General features: G+C 39.0%; 1 protein-coding gene across 1 annotated transcript in view; it reads left to right on the top strand.

Annotated features, from left to right (window-relative positions):
• LOC131983354 (SH3 and multiple ankyrin repeat domains protein 2-like) overlaps positions 1–16,579 on the top strand; it is a 270,915-nt gene that overhangs the window by 14,235 nt on the left and 240,101 nt on the right. Inside the window, exon 2 of the mRNA XM_059348080.1 lies at positions 2,928–2,998. Coding sequence (XP_059204063.1) covers positions 2,987–2,998 — 12 coding nt within the window. The 5' untranslated portion in view covers positions 2,928–2,986. The remainder of the gene's footprint in view (positions 1–2,927; positions 2,999–16,579) is intronic.

Below are 16,579 nucleotides of genomic sequence, written 5' to 3'. Positions count from 1 at the left end.
TAAACCTATATAATGACTGAGACTATGTGAGCGTTAAAGAGTCAGGAAATGTTTAGCAGTAAGTTTATGTAAAATACAGGTAATGTATATAGTCTATTACTATAAAATGCTGCAGCTTCTCAAAACCAAATGTCTTCTGTTATTTCCCAACTTCTGAAAAAATTAAGCAAGCTCATGGTACCGCTGATCCAATGAGAGTTCTGATCGATCGTAGAAGTTTGAATCCAGCCTGTAACTGCAGTGTCTTGGAGTCTTTTTCAACTAAATCCATAATGATAAATCCAACACTGAACTCTTATTTCATGTTGAAAACCGCTGTTGTTGTTGCCAGATGTCCATAAGCAACCAATGATGCCTTGGGTTTAGTCCGTTGGCCGCTCAGAGGCTATTTCTCACTGTGCATGTGTGCAAAAACTCAGATTTTAAATATAATGTGAACTGAAATAACATGAGATTACCCTACAAAATAAAATTGCGGTGGGGGCAGTAGTCGTGTTTCCATCAACTAGTTTCTCTGCAAATTCTAGAGCTTCTCGTGAGAAAAGCTTGATGGAAACACTGAAATTTGAAAACATTTTTGAAAATACGCATAAAAGTTTTTACGCTCGCTTGAACTATAATGGAAACACGACTACTGATGACCGTTTTTGTCAAAGAAAGCTCCACTCGTCCTGCAGGAAACTGGTACTGAAAAGTGAAGAGAATCGCTTTATAAATGCAGTGTAATGTGAATTATTGAACATGTTGAGTATATTTTTAATGGTTGCTTGGACAAATTATAAAAGCATGTGTGTTCTGATTTATTCAGGAATGCAGATAGTTGTATTTTTCTGGTTTTTAGTTTATCTCTCTGAGATTTGTCTTCATTAGATACAATGGAGATAAAATTACATTTTTGTTGCTCACAACACTAAAAAATTCAGCAGCAGCATCTGTTTCCACAAACAGCATCTCCATTACATCATTTCTCATTACATTACATCATCAGGCCAACACCTCGCTGCATGTTTCCATCCGTTTCTATAATGTTTCTATATGTTGTCGACCCTGTGGAGGTTGCTCTTTGTGTGTCAGGACAGACAGTAACTTATAGATTCAGTATAATAACTAATGTTGTCATTATTCCGCCTTCTTCTCTCTGCAGCCTGATGTTTTATTCACGTCGCTGTTTTGTTTCCAGTGATTTCACTTTATATATTCGAAATCTGTGTGCAACAGCTTCCTGTTTCTGTGCAGAAGCCTTTAGGTTAATAAGGCTGCTATAAGATCACAATATTACATTAAAAGGATTTAAATAATGAATGAAGTTGGTGCTGCTGAGCCTCCTGACATTAACAGCTCACTGCGCTCTGATTGGCTGCAGGCCAGTTTACCTGCAGGGTGCACTAACTTATGAACTCCCACACTGTTCACACTGAACTCACACATACTGTAGCTGCTGAACTCTAACTTACAAATCATTGAATAGTTTTTAATCTGGTGTAATGTAGTGCAGAGCTAACTCTACACAAATGTATCACTTTCCTTTTTTTACTTACTTAACAAAGACACAATAAAGACTTGCAGAGAGGAGGGTTAGGAGGTTACAGGTTAACAATATATAGAATTCAAACGTTTGACTGGTGCTGTTACTGAAACTTGTGATTAACACACTAACGAAAAACTTAGTTATGTTTATATAAACAGTCCTGTGCAACAGTTTGTGTGCATAAGGTGTAAAAAAATGCTATAAAACAGGAATGCACTCAAAATTAGAAACGTTATAGTTTATTTGTATCACTTAACAAAATGCAAAGTGAGTGAACAGAAGAAAAATCTAAATCAAATCAATATTTGCTGTCTGTTTTCATTTTGCTCCTCAGTGTTTCATCATTCAGCTCCTGCTGTTTCACTTCCAGTGTGAACCTGATATGCATACAGTATGTATATACTATATACATGTAACTCAGTGATGCATTCTGTATTTTGGTGCCTGAACTTTTAAAGGATTACTGTGAAAAGAGCAGGATGCTGATTTTTATCCCATCTTTGATCTTCAGCTGTTCCTGCCTCCTCTCCTCTCCTCTCCTCTCCTCTCCTCTCCTCTCCTCTCCTCTCCTCTCCTCTCCTCTCCTCTCCTCTCCTCTCCTCTCCTCTCCTCCTCTCCGCAGAGGGTGGACTGTGTGCAGGCAGCTGCATCAACAGCAAGATTACTGTGTAATCAGCTTCTATTCAACATAAATCTTGAATGCAGTTATTGTTAAGAAAGGTCATAAATTATGCATTAGCTCTAATTCTAGGTCAGAACCTCTGTATACTTCATCATATAGTGGAAATATTGTGCTGCAGGTTATTGTATCTTATAATTCCGTTTTGAAAAGTGTAAAACAGAAACCGAACCACTAACTGAAACCTTTAATCTGTCGTTCACATAGATTACAGCTTCAGTGAAAACACATGTTATTTAAATGACTTGCTTTGGGGAATTTCCTCTTGTAGCAGGAAGCATCACACAATATAAATCACAATAGATAACCCCCTCTCCTACCCACGATTCTTTCTTTTTTCTCTCTCTGCAGGGAGAGAAGTGGGGAGGAGAACTGTTGTGGGTGGATGGCTTGATGTGATTAATGCTGATGCTTTGTGTTTAACATGTTACATAATCATAAATGAGGTTTGCATGTAACAAACACTCACAGATAAGACAAACTATACATATATATATATGTCCATATTCTGACATGTTAAAGCATGTAGGCTGCAGCAGAAATGCATTTCTTCGTATCTTTTGTGGTGTTGGAGGTCTGTACTTCTTACTGTTCAATATCAAATATTAAAGCTGATGATATTTCAACGTAGCAGCATGTTGAAGGCTCCAGTGATTTAATTTACTGTAGACATCTCTGTCTCCTCCCTCCCCTCTCTTCTCTTCTCTCCTCCCCACTCAGGGAGCCGGGGTGCATCAGTGGAACCTCCTCCCTCTGAGAGCTTTTCTCCTCTGGATGTTATGGCTGAAATGGTACGTAGGCTCAGTCAAAAGGCTAAAGATCTGCAGTTGAAGTTAAGGCTGATTGAAAACAGGCAGGAAGAGGCGTGAATGCATCTCTGTGAGTGTGAATGTGTCTTTTTTTTACCCCATTTATCACCTCCAGCTGGCCTGTTAGATAGATTACAAAGCTGGAACGTCTTTTCATGGAGAGCGGCATCTCACCTGTGACCAGGGCTCAGTTGCATTACGGGTGGGCGATGTGGATGAAATCTTTTGTTGTGGTAAATTCTCTGAAAACTCAGACCATATGTACTAAAAGAAAAAGTCAGAAAAAATCACCACAAAAGGCCATGTCTGCTTCCGGATAAAAAAAATACCTAAAAAACAAAGTAGTTCATCACTTTGAAATGCAATCCAGTAGATTACATACTCATGCTCATTAGTTTAAGTCAAATACAACCAGATATATTTAAAGGGGAAGATGTCTCAGAACAGCAGGACTGGGCCACTGGAGCACATTTTCAAACCAGTTTTATATAAAACACTGGACCAGACCAGTGTACTGAAATCAACAACAAGATCTCCAACCTAGACGACAGAACAGACCGTTCGTCTATAGGCTCTAAAAGACAGTTTAAACAGTAAATAAATGATTTAAATGCTGAAAGTGAAGTAGATATCAGCCAAAACTATCTTATCTTCTGACCATTCATGTTTGTTGACTGGTTGGTCCTGTAAAGCTCCAGACAACATGGCCAACAGTTCCCGGTTAGGCTCTAAAAGACAGTTTAAACAGGAAATAAATGACGTGACTACTGGAAGTGACATAGTTCAGTAAAAACGTGATGCAGGAAGTTAAGAGATGTTTGAATCACATGCTGCACTTTGGTTTCACATGGGACACCAACAACGTTCTGCTAGGTGAAAGTCTGTTTGACCCATCCACCTCCCTAACTGGAGTGCAACTTCTGCCAATTAAACTCTACATCGCATCATTCATAATTACTACAGCCGCTAGAGGGTGGCGGAGGATAGTGTATTTTGCTGCCAGTATGAACAGGGTTGTTTTTGATGGAGACCAGTCTCGAAATTAACCACTAGGTGTCACCTTTGAGTCAGCAGCCACTTCCAAGTGAAACATAATGAGACTGAGAGAGTTCATGAATAAGAGTGTAGCGTCTTCAGTCCACTCGGTGGTGGTAACAGATTCTAAGCTGGTTTGCCAACCACTAGCAACTGCTAAATAAGAGTTTTCTTTGCAGCTAACATCCCAAAAGGTTTATGAACTATCAAGTAAACAAACACAACTTTTTCCATGTGCATCTTCCCCCCCTCCCACCTCTTATTATATTTAATCTCCGTTATGTTGTCGTCATCCATTCATTAGTAAATTGTGCTGGTCCTGTCAGACGGTCACGGCTCAGTTAATTCAGTTATTAACAAACAATGTTATGTTTATCTTTATCTTATTGGTTATTACTAACGAAATATAAATTGAATTTAGCACAATGACCCTGTCGGCACAGGTTGTTGATGTCAGCTACTTTTTAGTTGTAGTTTGCCAAAACGTGTCATAGTAACCGATGCCAGTTTGGCCAATTTGCAAAAAATCAGACTAGTTCAAGCCTGTGCACCGGACTTAACAAACTAGCAATCGGCCTAACTCTACAAAACAGTAAAGCAAAATCAGATAGTTGAATCATTTTAATTGTATTCTGTCAACATGTATTTATCAGTTACACTGGCCAACTCCAACACTGGCTAAAACTTTTGCACGCACCAGCCAGATCAAGATCTTTATGACAGGCGTTGGTGCTCATGGAAAAACTACCTCTTTTGTCCACAGGTGGCGCCAATATCAACACAAAATGAAAACATCTTTTAGCTGTTTGTGGTGGTTCTCTCATGAGGCCCAGTGTTTCCTTTCAAGTTGAGTCAAACCAAACCAACGAAAACACGTCGTAGAAGGTTGTAAAGAGCTTCTAAAATGAGTACAGGCTGTTCACTCTGTTTGGGAACTCTGATGGCCTTTACACAGCAAAATCGGGGTGTTCATTCAACTCACAGAGTGTTAAATTTAACACTTTTTCTGAGTTTATATAATTCTCATGGATTCTGAGTTAAAATTACACTTTTTTTTACTCTTACTCTTGATTACTCTTTAATAGTGTTTAATATTTGACACCCTTGGTGTTGTTTTATGACACCACATAAGTGCACTTTTAACTCGAAATTGTGTTATTCCTTTTCACTTTGAGTGTTCATTTTTAACATACATTGTGTTATTTTATGACACAAAGTGTATTTTCAACACTTAAATCATGTTATTCCCTTTCACTGTGAGTGTTAATTTTTAACATGCATTGTGTTACTTTGACACATTAAAGTGTATTTTTAACCCTAAAATCATGTTATTTTCTTTCACTAATGTGATAATTAACATTCATTGTTTTGTGATAAGTGCATTCTGTCTTTAGCCTAACATACAAGTCACAAAATCTGGAAATCAACTCCAACTGAAGTGACTCTAACTCAGGTGTCAGGTGTTAACATGTAACTCGCTTGATTGACAACGCTGGCAGAGCTTTTTGATCACTACAAGTGTTAAAACAACTCGAAACACCAACTCACCAACTCAAAATTATTAACACTGAAAAAACAACACTACAGATTTTGCTGTGTAGGAAGCTGCATGAGTGCTAATTTAACTTCTCAGTATGTGTAGATAAAGCACTTGACTTGACTTGCACTCAGCGACGCTCCAAACAGTGAAAGCATAATGAGTTAATCTGTGATTGTTATCTGCCTCTCTGTGATGTAAGAAATGGAAGCAGCAGGTTTTAGAGTTTCCGGATGGCAGATGTTGATATTTCGAGTTGTTTTGTGAGGCAGAAACAGAATCTCTCTGTATGCACATTGTTACTAATGAGAATTTACTGAGCCTTTTGGATACAGCACCATGTTGTTATGGTCTTTATGCTACATTATCGAACCACTCACCATCCTTGTGATTGTCTCTGTGTGTTTGGTTTGTGTGTGTGTGTGTGTGTGTGAGCAGTAAAATGTTTATTCTTTCTCTTCATCGCACAGTCTTTAAATCTGTGTCATTTATCTCATGCAGTTCCATTGATTGTACCCCCATCGCTCTGCCTGGCAGTGATTGGACACTTTTCTCCACTTGTCTCGTCTCCCCGCTGTTCTCAGCAGCAGTGGAAAGGCAGTGCTTTAACATATTTCTCTGAGCTGCTGCCAATTTCATCCTCAATTTGTCTGCATTTGGTTTATAGTATTTTTTTTAAGCTGTTATCTCAAAACGTTGCCATGGGATGTGTGATAACAGAGCGTTCTTATTGTTGCAGTTTCATTGTGAATATGATGATGAGTTTTTCTTTTTAAATTGGACTCATTTAGCTTGGACCCAGATGGCTGCTAATATAAAGGACATGAGCATGCAAATGTCTGTTAGGCGGATGACAATATGACCGCTTAGAGATAAAAAGTGGGACACAGAAAAAACACTGAAGTGTGTGTGTGTGTGTGTGTGTGTGTGGGAGGAGGGGGGTCCAAGTTTTTCAGTGAACAAATAAGTTAGCAGCCAAGTGAACAAATTTGGCAAAGAAAAGTGAGAAGGAGGGCAGGAGTTCCAGGCGGAGCGGAGAATAAATCAAACAGAGAGAAACTGAAGGCACTCGTTCTACCGCTGGCTTTTAAATTACAATCCTTGCAGTTCTTAATGAGCTGGATAAAAAAAAATGAGCAGGACTCTGTGACAACAGCGGATAACCATGAGTAAAGATGATAACCTTTCACACTCTCAGCATTCTCCAAACTCAGGCCTCTGAAAGTTTGACCTACAAACTCAGTTGGGATCCTTGCATCCAGCAGGTTTTGTTCCTCCTCTATGGTTAAAGAAAACTACATTTTATGATAATGTTGGTTTATTTTTGTAGCTCCTGCTGTTGTTTCTATTGTTTATGATAAGATTGTTTGAATCACTGTAGTTTTTAAGATCTTGGAATGCAGCGACACAGCAGAAATATAGAAGTCAGAAATCAAAACAACACCATATTGGCAGGAAAACACTTAAAGCTATATATATAGATATAATTAGTCACAGCTAGTTTCTTTGCAGTACAGAGTGAGAATGGTGGGAGAAAGGGGAAAGGGAAAGCATTTGATTGGATTCCTAAAGAATGGATTACTGCAATGAAGCAAACGAAAAGTGAACAGAAGATAACTTTGCAATGAGACCTCACAAGCAACTGATTCTGATTATGTTGTGACCAGTTTTTACAAAGTTTGCAACACAGCGTTCATGTTCTTTGACTTAATATGTGCAGTGAACTCTGAAGGCTTAAAGGCCATGCTGGTGCCATTTTATTTGTGCAAAATTTTCCTGGTCTCCCTTCAATAATTATCACATATGTCGTTACGTATGTACAGGCAGCAAAGTACGACCCATATTTACGTTTGCGACTGTCCTCCTCCGCCCTCTAGTGGCTCTACTAATAATGAATGATGAGTTTACATAGTTACAAACCAGCTTAGAATCTGTTACCACCACCGAGTGGACTGAAGATGCTACACTCTCATTTATGAACTCTCTCAGTCTCATTATGTTTCACTTGGAAGTGGCTGCTGACTCAAAGGTGACACCTAGTGGTTAATTTCGAGACTGGCCTCCATCAAAAACAACCCTGTTCATACTGGCAGCAAAATACACTATCCTCTGCCACCCTCTAGCGGCTGTAGTAATTATGAATGACGGCGATATAGAGTTTAATCGGCAGAAGTTGCACTCCAGTTAAGGAGGTGGATGGGTCAAACAGACTTTCACCTAGCAGAAAGTTGTTGGTGTCCCATGTGAAACCAAAGTACAGCGTGTGATTCAAACATCTCTTAACTTCCTGCATCACGTTTTTACTGAACTATGTCACTTCCAGTAGTCACGGTGTCCTCCTAACTACTTCACTTCCAGCATTTACATAATTTATTTCCTGTTTAAACTGTCTTTTAGAGCCTAACCGGGAACTGTTGGCCATGTTGTCTGGAGCTTTACAGGACCAACAGGTCAACAACCATGAATGGTCAGAAGATAAGATAGTTTTAGCTGTTATCTACTTCACTTTCAGCATTTAAATCATTTATTTACTGTTTAAACTGTCTTTTAGAGCCTAGACGAACGGTCTGTTCTGTCGTCTAGGTTGGAGATCTTGTTGTTGATTTCAGTACACTGGTCTGGTCCAGTGTTTTATATAAAACTGGTTTGAAAATGTGCTCCAGTGGCCCAGTCCTGCTGTTCTGAGACATCTTCCCTTTTAATATATCTGGTTGTATTAGACTTAAACTAATGAGCATGAGTATGTAATCTACTGGATTGTATTTCAAAGTGATGAACTACTTTGTTTTTCAGGTATTTTTTATCTGGAAGCAGACATGGCCTTTTGTGGTGATTTTAGGTTTGATATCTTGTTGTAAACTAAATGAGTAACGTGTTGTCTGGAGCTCTGTTAGTCAAAAGGTCAACAAACATGAACAGACAGACGATCAGATACTTTATAACAGTTTTGGCTGTGCTCTACATTAAATTGAGGTAGAACTTAAAGTTAGCACAACTTAAATGTTGCTAATAATCAACCTTTGCAAAGGAAATGGTGTTTCCATATGGTGTTCTATAAACCATCGTCTCTTATTGAACTATAGCTTGTCGGATCCAAAGAGACCACAATGAAACAATGATATCAGGCTTCTGTAACCTCCCTCAGGTCCCAGAAAGGAAAATTACTGACTGTCCTTTAATGCCCTTTATACAAACAACAGTTTAAGTTCAGTAGCAGAAGAAGTGTGGTGTTCTTGTAGTGCAGCAACAAGTTGTAGAGTGAAGGCTTGTGTAAAAACACACTAGAAACGGTTTCGATCATAACAACCAGATGGAGGACCAATCTCCACTCTTATACACAGTCTGTAATGTCAAAAAAATTGCATTCACATTAAAATGGCAGCAAAAATGTATGAGAAAGTGGTAGAGTTCCTCTTTGATAAGAGTAAGAAAGTCTTTGACATGCTGAACCATTACACTGTCTGATTCTGAGTTTGAGGCATCAAAAAAAGATCTTTAGCTTAAAGCTCCATCCAGGCCCACTAAGATTCAGCAGCTTTCCTCAAATAAAATAGATATACTGAGAACAAATCAATAAATGCTTGCAGAAACTGCCGTTAACCTGCTGTTTACCATCAGATAACTTTGGAAATGGAGAAAATGTCATTGAGAATACAGCAAAGGTCAATAACGACTACATGAATATGAATCAAGGCCCACTTTCTTTACAAAGGATGAATATCAAAATGAAACATCTTTGTTCGAGGATTATAATTATGTATAATATATTCTCAAAAGAAAACTCTTAAACTGTACCTGTGAGTCAAAGTCATAAATGTTGGTTCAGTTTATTATCGTCTAATAATCTGTACTGCAGCTCTGTTCACTGAACTGTTTACAGTAGCAGTTGAGCTCGATCATTAATTGTATTGTAATGATAAAACACAATAATTTACTCTTGTTTAATGAGGCAGCGTCAGCATTCTGCAGTCCTTTGGTGAGATGTTTTGAAAGCTAATGGGCTTCATACAACTATAACTGTGCACACTGACCCACTTTTACCACATATAGGGCGTATAAATTATTCATATTCTATACGTTCCTGCCGCTGTATCTGTGTTAGAGATGGAGCTGTGGGTGTGGCTGGCCTTCAGATCAATGAGCAGGATGCTTCACACACTCAGTGTGTTGTTTCCAGATGACTTGGAGTTCAAATTTTCCTTTGTGTGCACCTGTAATGAATGTGATGAATGTTAACTTCTTCAGTCCAAGGCTCACATTCCTGCTGGAACATGTTTGATTGCCTAGTTTTTGATTTAGAAGCTTTTATCAGTGATTTTCACAGTAAGACATGCAGCAATTCTGTAAAAATCCCCTTTAACACGAGAACCACCAGGATTCTACCAACTATTTCAAACACCACAGCGTTCAGCCCAACGTCATGTGTTTCATTGTTCATGATCACAAGTACATGAATAATGCATTTGTTTCATGCAGTAACTTGCCATAATGATACATAAACAAATGATCAGAGAGAACAAACAGGATCAGCAACTATTTCTACACCTCCTGCTAGTGTAAAGGAGAAAAATTACATTTTATTCATTTTATTATATTGTTGGTTTTGTTTTCTAAAGCTCCTGCTGTTGCTTCTATTGTTTATGATAACAGTGTTTGAATTACTTAGATCTTGGATTGCAGTGAGACAGCAAAAATATAGAGTTCCAAAATCAAAACAACACCATACTGGTAGGAAAACGCTTGCAGCAGAAATAAGTCTTCACAGCTAGTATGGTAGTACAATGGGGAAAGCAAATGGGAGGGCAGTTGATTGGAATCCCAAAGAATGATTACTGCAATGAAACAAGCGAATAGTGAGTACACATCTTTATTTCCTGTCCTAATGGACCAATTTGCTTTTACAACATTAAAATTCAACTTTGTAGCAGACTATATCGTCAACTTCAGTTCAATGATGTTTTTTAGGACATCAAATTATGTCATACATTCATATCATAGGACATAATACATTTCTGTGGATCGCTGCATGTGAAAGCCCAAAAAAGCCCAGAAGTTCACAATATTGTTATTCCAATGTGCACTTTGGTGTGGTCGTATTCTGTTCAGAAGCTTTTTGGTAATCTAGCCTTGAACTCTGATGTCTTTTAAGAGACCTGTATCTATTTTCAGTGTTGAAAACTATCATTGTTGTCGTTGGCCATCCACTAACTGTGCCTGAAGCCTCCCCCAATCACAGACTGTGTTTGTTATTTCTCTGCATTACAATATCATCTTTATTTCCTCTGATCTTATTATTAGGGCAGCACAGACTACAGCCTTTGACTGTGGTGGTGGTTGTAGGTTTAATTGCTCATAAATCTCTTAGGAAAACAAATCAAATCAAAATCAAATCAATCAATCAAAATTACTCTATTTATCCCAGAGGGGAAATTCTGTTAGTCTGATAGCTCTTGAAGAATTAAACAGCATAAGCTTTTCTTCTTTTTAAATCTTTATTTAAAGCAAGTTATTTGCAAAAAAAAAAACCTCAGATGTTCTGTCCGACCGTCTCTGAGGTTTTATTCTTAATGTGTAAATCCTTACATGAAGGGAAATTAGTTATATTCTAACTACATCACACATAGCTTGACTGACGAGAACAGTTTCAGGGCCTACAATGACCAGAAATGTAATAAATTGTGGATCCAAGTGCTACAACTAAAGAGCATAACTGCATATGAATTCACACATTAAAAACGGCATTAAAGTGTGTCATGAGATAATTTAGCTGCTCGGTACGGAGAATGTCAGAGCTTCAGTGTAACTCTGAGACGCGGGGGGTGGATCCCACATCCACACGAGGGTAACTCAGAGCCTGCAGGAGCTGAGAGTGCTGAAAGTGTCCGGATAATGAGCGCCAGGTCCTTAAAGAAGACCATTAGCCCTAATAAGCTACAGTTTCAAGGAGCCCAGAGGGAGGCTGCAGGAACTTATACACTATGCAACACACACATCCCATCTATTCTCACTCTCTGAGCTTCCACTCATTTGTATAATACAAACACATAAATGCACACACAGGAGTACACACACTCTGCTGTTGTCCCCAGATTGGAGCCTGTGGGAGCGGCTTGTTTGGTCCCTGGTGTCCCTGGTGACAGTTATTGATCAGGGGATGAAGGCTGCTCCAGTTTGATCTCTCAGCCAAGAGGACTCATTACTCCACTGCTGCTCTTATTCTAGCTAATGCAAGAAGGGGAAGTGTGAAGGGAGAGGAGGATGAGGAGGAGGAGGAGGAAGAGAGGAGAAAGAGGAGAGGAGGAAGAGGAGAGGAGGAGGGACAGAACTAATTCCCAGCCACATGCACCACGTCTCTGTCAGTCCACTTCAGAGCTGATTTGAGAGGATCGATGTTTAATTTAAGTGTCCCTTTGGTCCCTTCTCCCTGCGTGTTGTTAATGTTACTGACAGCTGACAGCCACTCATGTACCAGTGGCTGCTGCATTGTTAACATCTCAACAACAACAACAAACTGCACTGTGGATAATATTTCCCCTGAACCCTCCGAGGAGCCCGTCCACACTCTCTCCAGAGAGGATGGATCTGAGAGCAGTTGTCAGTGTGGACAGTAAGCTTCTGGGAAAAATTGATGTCTGCTGGCTCTGATATTGTCCGACAGTAACAAAGTTAACCCTCTCTGTGGAGTGTAAGAGGACATTTACTGATTTACTTACATCCTTTCCTACATTTTTGTTATTTCAGTGTGGATGGAGGTCTTTGTGAAAAGGACTTAACCCTTGTGATGTCGTAAGGATTGAAAAAAGCACCGCCACTATGTTTCCCAACAAAAACAAACAAACACTAAATGATCTTACATTTAGTCATTTAGCAGACACTTTTATCCAAAGCGACCTACAGAAAAAAAGGGAAACAATCAAGGTATAGTGCAATAAATGCTTTAAGGAGTATAATTGTCGTGTAATGCTAGGAGAGAAATTTTAATTATGAAATTTTAATGACTTTTCCTAGTTTTTATCCTTATTTAATGTTGTCGTTTTTACACCTTAAAGGTCGGGGAAATGTTGAGTATTTTGTCATTAATCTGTATAACTTTAATGCCAAAGTAGTTCAAGTCATTTTTCCCTTAAGTTTTTCTGAACTGTTATGAGGGAAAATCCAGATATTCACTAAGTTTTTAATGAAAGACAGGTTTGTTTCTTCATGGGAAAATAGACTTGGGGTTTTTAAATACAATAATGCTGCTTTATTTTAGGGGTTAAGTTAGTAAAAGTCATTTTTTACCCTTCAGGCAAGGGGAGTACATAGAATATTAAACTATACGAGGGTGACGGACCCTGGGGTGGATATCTTCTTTTCACACATAAATAAGATACTTCACATAAACAGTTTTGATTAATTTTCTTTACATTGCACAAATACAGCTTTTTCTGTATGTAGTTAGTAGAAGCTCTAAATAAAGTAACTTTTTTATGTTCTTGACGAACTGTACTTCTGTGGTTACGGTGTACAGTAGACGCTGAGAGGCTTAATAATGCATTCAGGTGCACTTCGTAAATACATAAGTTTACATATTTAAAAGCAATACAGTATGCATGAGAACCTTTCTGCATATTTATACCTTTAGGTGAAACCTGGCACTCAAACTGTTTTTCTTCCTTTTAAACTTGAAGCAGAAAAGGCACAAATTATTCACCAGAACACTGAATGTGGATTAATCCGCTGCTGAAAATAGTCCCTGACACAGTAGGTTTACTAAAAAACTACAATACCCAGATGTATCATGAAACAACTGAGGCTTTAAAAACAAAGAAACTACATCTTACATCTACAGTAGTTACCTGTGGGCTTGGGGGCTTTTCATGGGATTTGACAACAACAAGAAAAATATGGAATATCAACAGATTTGTTCTTTTAACAAAAGGAAAAGTTAATCTTATAAACTCTCATTGACAAAATAAGTGTCACTAATAAGTAAAATAGCCAGAATATAAAATAATCTAAGGAGTGGAATTACCTGTAGTACAAAGGCTCACATGGTATATAAAGTATAATAAATAAGCATTATGTGCATAATTACAGCTCTAATTTCTCTAAATTGTCTTCATTCACTATTTAATTCTCCATGAACTCGCTGTTCCTGTTTTCTGTTCTCTTGTTCAGTCGATGAACAAACCAGATGGCTCTCATTGAACTGCAGCAGAGAAGAGGAGAGTTTTATTGAGAGCATCTTCACAGAATGAGTAGAAATAGAAACAGCAATCAGTGATTGAGATCAGTGTTTCTGTCAAACTAAAGGTCTGATTGTGTGACTGTCTCTGCTGCAGAACAGCCACTGTTGGAGGAGTTACTGGATCTATTTCTGTGGATTAAATTGTTCTCCATACATCACTGCTTACACTTCCTGTTTGAGTTTAATAAGTGTTTGCTTTGCCTTTGGTTGATGAACTCTAATGTGTGTTTTGAGGCTTGAGCCGCTGCAGACTCTCAGGTGTTTGTGTTGTGGTGCTCAACGGTCTGACTGATGCTGATTGTTTACAGTGAGACGGACAGATTGGAGATGACACTTTGGGATGAATGTGGTAATCACGTAGACAACAACATGTTCTTTTCTTGAGTGTTTCAATCAGAGCAGCAAAGAAAAAAGAAATTTGCTGCTAAACCGTCGCTCTGAATCTGTGACGGCAGAAAATGAGGAAATTTGTTCAGTTTGAATCTAACGCACAATATTCAATCATTTCCTTCAATCTGAGCAATCGGCTGTTTTTTTTTCTCTCCTCCTCACAGTGAAACAAATTATAAATGTTATCAGTGATTCCTCTGCAGTTGGGATCTGTGTGTTCGTTGGCAGAACATTCAGGCTCTTTGTCTCTTGCTGTTTTCTGCTTCATCCTGGAGTATAATTGGGGCGGCTGGTTAATACATTTGCAGGCGGCAGTTGTACGTACAAAACAAGCATTGAGATGAGGCTCGGTGATTGCTTTCATTTAAGGGGCTGCCACTTTTCTCTACCTTTTAACTCACAGAATGCATCGTGCCTGCTCTCCCATCGACATGCATGCCGAAGTTTGGAGCAGAAAAAAAAAAGCAATTTCACACTAAAACACGTGGACAGGAGCGGGACAAGAGACGAGTGTATAAGGCGACACAAAAAGCACATTTTCTCCTGATTCGTCCAATCCCTGCTCTGGAGTTGATAAGATAAACAGCACCTCGCCTCGGATTTCCCAGAAGCCTCTCGGGCTGCAGAGGGATGAGGTGTGACATTTGTGTAATGGACACCAAGTGTGGGTTTTGTGACCGATGCCGCTGTGGAGTGATACGAGACGCAGATGTGTGTCTTATCTGCCGAGGCTCAGAGGAGAAATCAAGCTCACTCACAAAAGGAGAAAAGGTTTTTTTATCACTTTGGCCATTATTGAAGCCTCTTTTTCATCAGTTAGCTCTGCGCCTCGCGTCGTTAGAAACGGAGGAAAGAGGCCAGAGTGGGCTGTTGCCTGACGCTCCAGATGCCCATAACAATTGTTGTGTGTGTGTGTGTTTTATGACCGCTCTGCACTGAGTGGCATTCACATAAAGGTTAAAGAAGAGCCTCATGGCTGCAGAGGCGAGGGCTTAAGATTCTCATTAAGTGGCCGTCTCCTGAGGCCACAAGGCCACAGAGCCGCAGTAAACATCTGACTGAGTCCACACTCAGACTACCTCCACAGTCTCTCAACATGTAAATGAATATGTGATGGGGCAATGCACAGTGCATGTAGGGGGCGTGGCCTCAGTAGGGGGCGTGGCCCAGAAGCCCTGCAGTAAGCAGTGTGCTGTGTGCATGTGATTGAGAAATAGATATTCAAGTGTACTCGCATGAAATCTGGTTGTTTTAGTCAATATTATGCTCAAATATATTTCCCCCGACTATATTTAAGTTCCCTGTTAAAGGCTGACCTTCAATTTTTTAAATTCCCAGTTTCTTCCCGTTTCTTCCCATAAATTCCTGTTAATTCCCATGGAAAGTTTCCAACTTTTAAAAATCCCTGGAATTTTGCAACCCTAGTCTCAGCTGACGACGCTTTATTTTTTTGGCTACATTTTAAATGAGACACCCAGAACCAGTGGTGGAAGATATATTCAGATCCCTTACTGCAGTAAAAGTAATAATACCATACTGAAGAATAACTATTAATATTTGCCTCAAAATGTAGTGAAGTAGAAGAATAAAATTACATAAAATGGAAATACTCAAGTAAAGTACAAGTACCTAAAAATTATACTTAAGTACAGTACTTGAGTAAATGTACTTAGTTACTTTCCACCACTGGCCAGAACAATGTTGAAATGAAGATGAAATGTCACTTTTAAGGTCTAAATTTGATTATTTTTTCTGATGGAAGCATTCATCATACATGATTTGTTTCAAAATCCAATAATATTTTCAAAACATGCAAAACATGCCTCTTAAACACTCCGGCGGGTTGTGGGGTTCAGAGGGTTAAAGACAATGACAAGTTAGAGGAATCAGTTATTGTTTCCTTTCTACCAATTCACTTATCAGTAGATCGGTTTATTATCTAACATACAGCAGAAAGTCTCCAGTTCTGATGTTGGTGAGAAGCTTCAGGAGCACCTGATGACCCGACAGGCTCTTTGTTTGAAGCACACTGAGACCTTTACTGTGTGAAGGAGATGAAGAGGAGCTGCTCTCTCTGCTCTCTGTCAGTGGACGAATAAAGGCCACAAAGTGCTGCAACTACATTCAAGTTGTTCAGTTCAACCTGAAGGTTCTTTATTTATATTTCTATTGAATTTAAATCAGTAAATTAATCCTGCAGGCCCAAAGAGACACAGGAGCTGCAGGTTATTGTCGGTTGGCCCACTTGGCTTGGCCACCGGCTCTGCTTGGCTCTGCAGGTGGACTTACTAAGTCTGTTCTTTGGCAAACTCTGCTGTTGGATTTAACGCTTAAATTTCAGATTTCACACCTTTTCTCCTGCAAAACAAGT

Source organism: Centropristis striata, chromosome 2, assembly GCF_030273125.1.
Source record: "Centropristis striata isolate RG_2023a ecotype Rhode Island chromosome 2, C.striata_1.0, whole genome shotgun sequence".
Taxonomy (NCBI): Eukaryota; Metazoa; Chordata; class Actinopteri; order Perciformes; family Serranidae; genus Centropristis; species Centropristis striata.
Note: the sequence above shows the minus strand (reverse complement) of the source record. Positions and strands in the feature narration are given on the sequence as shown.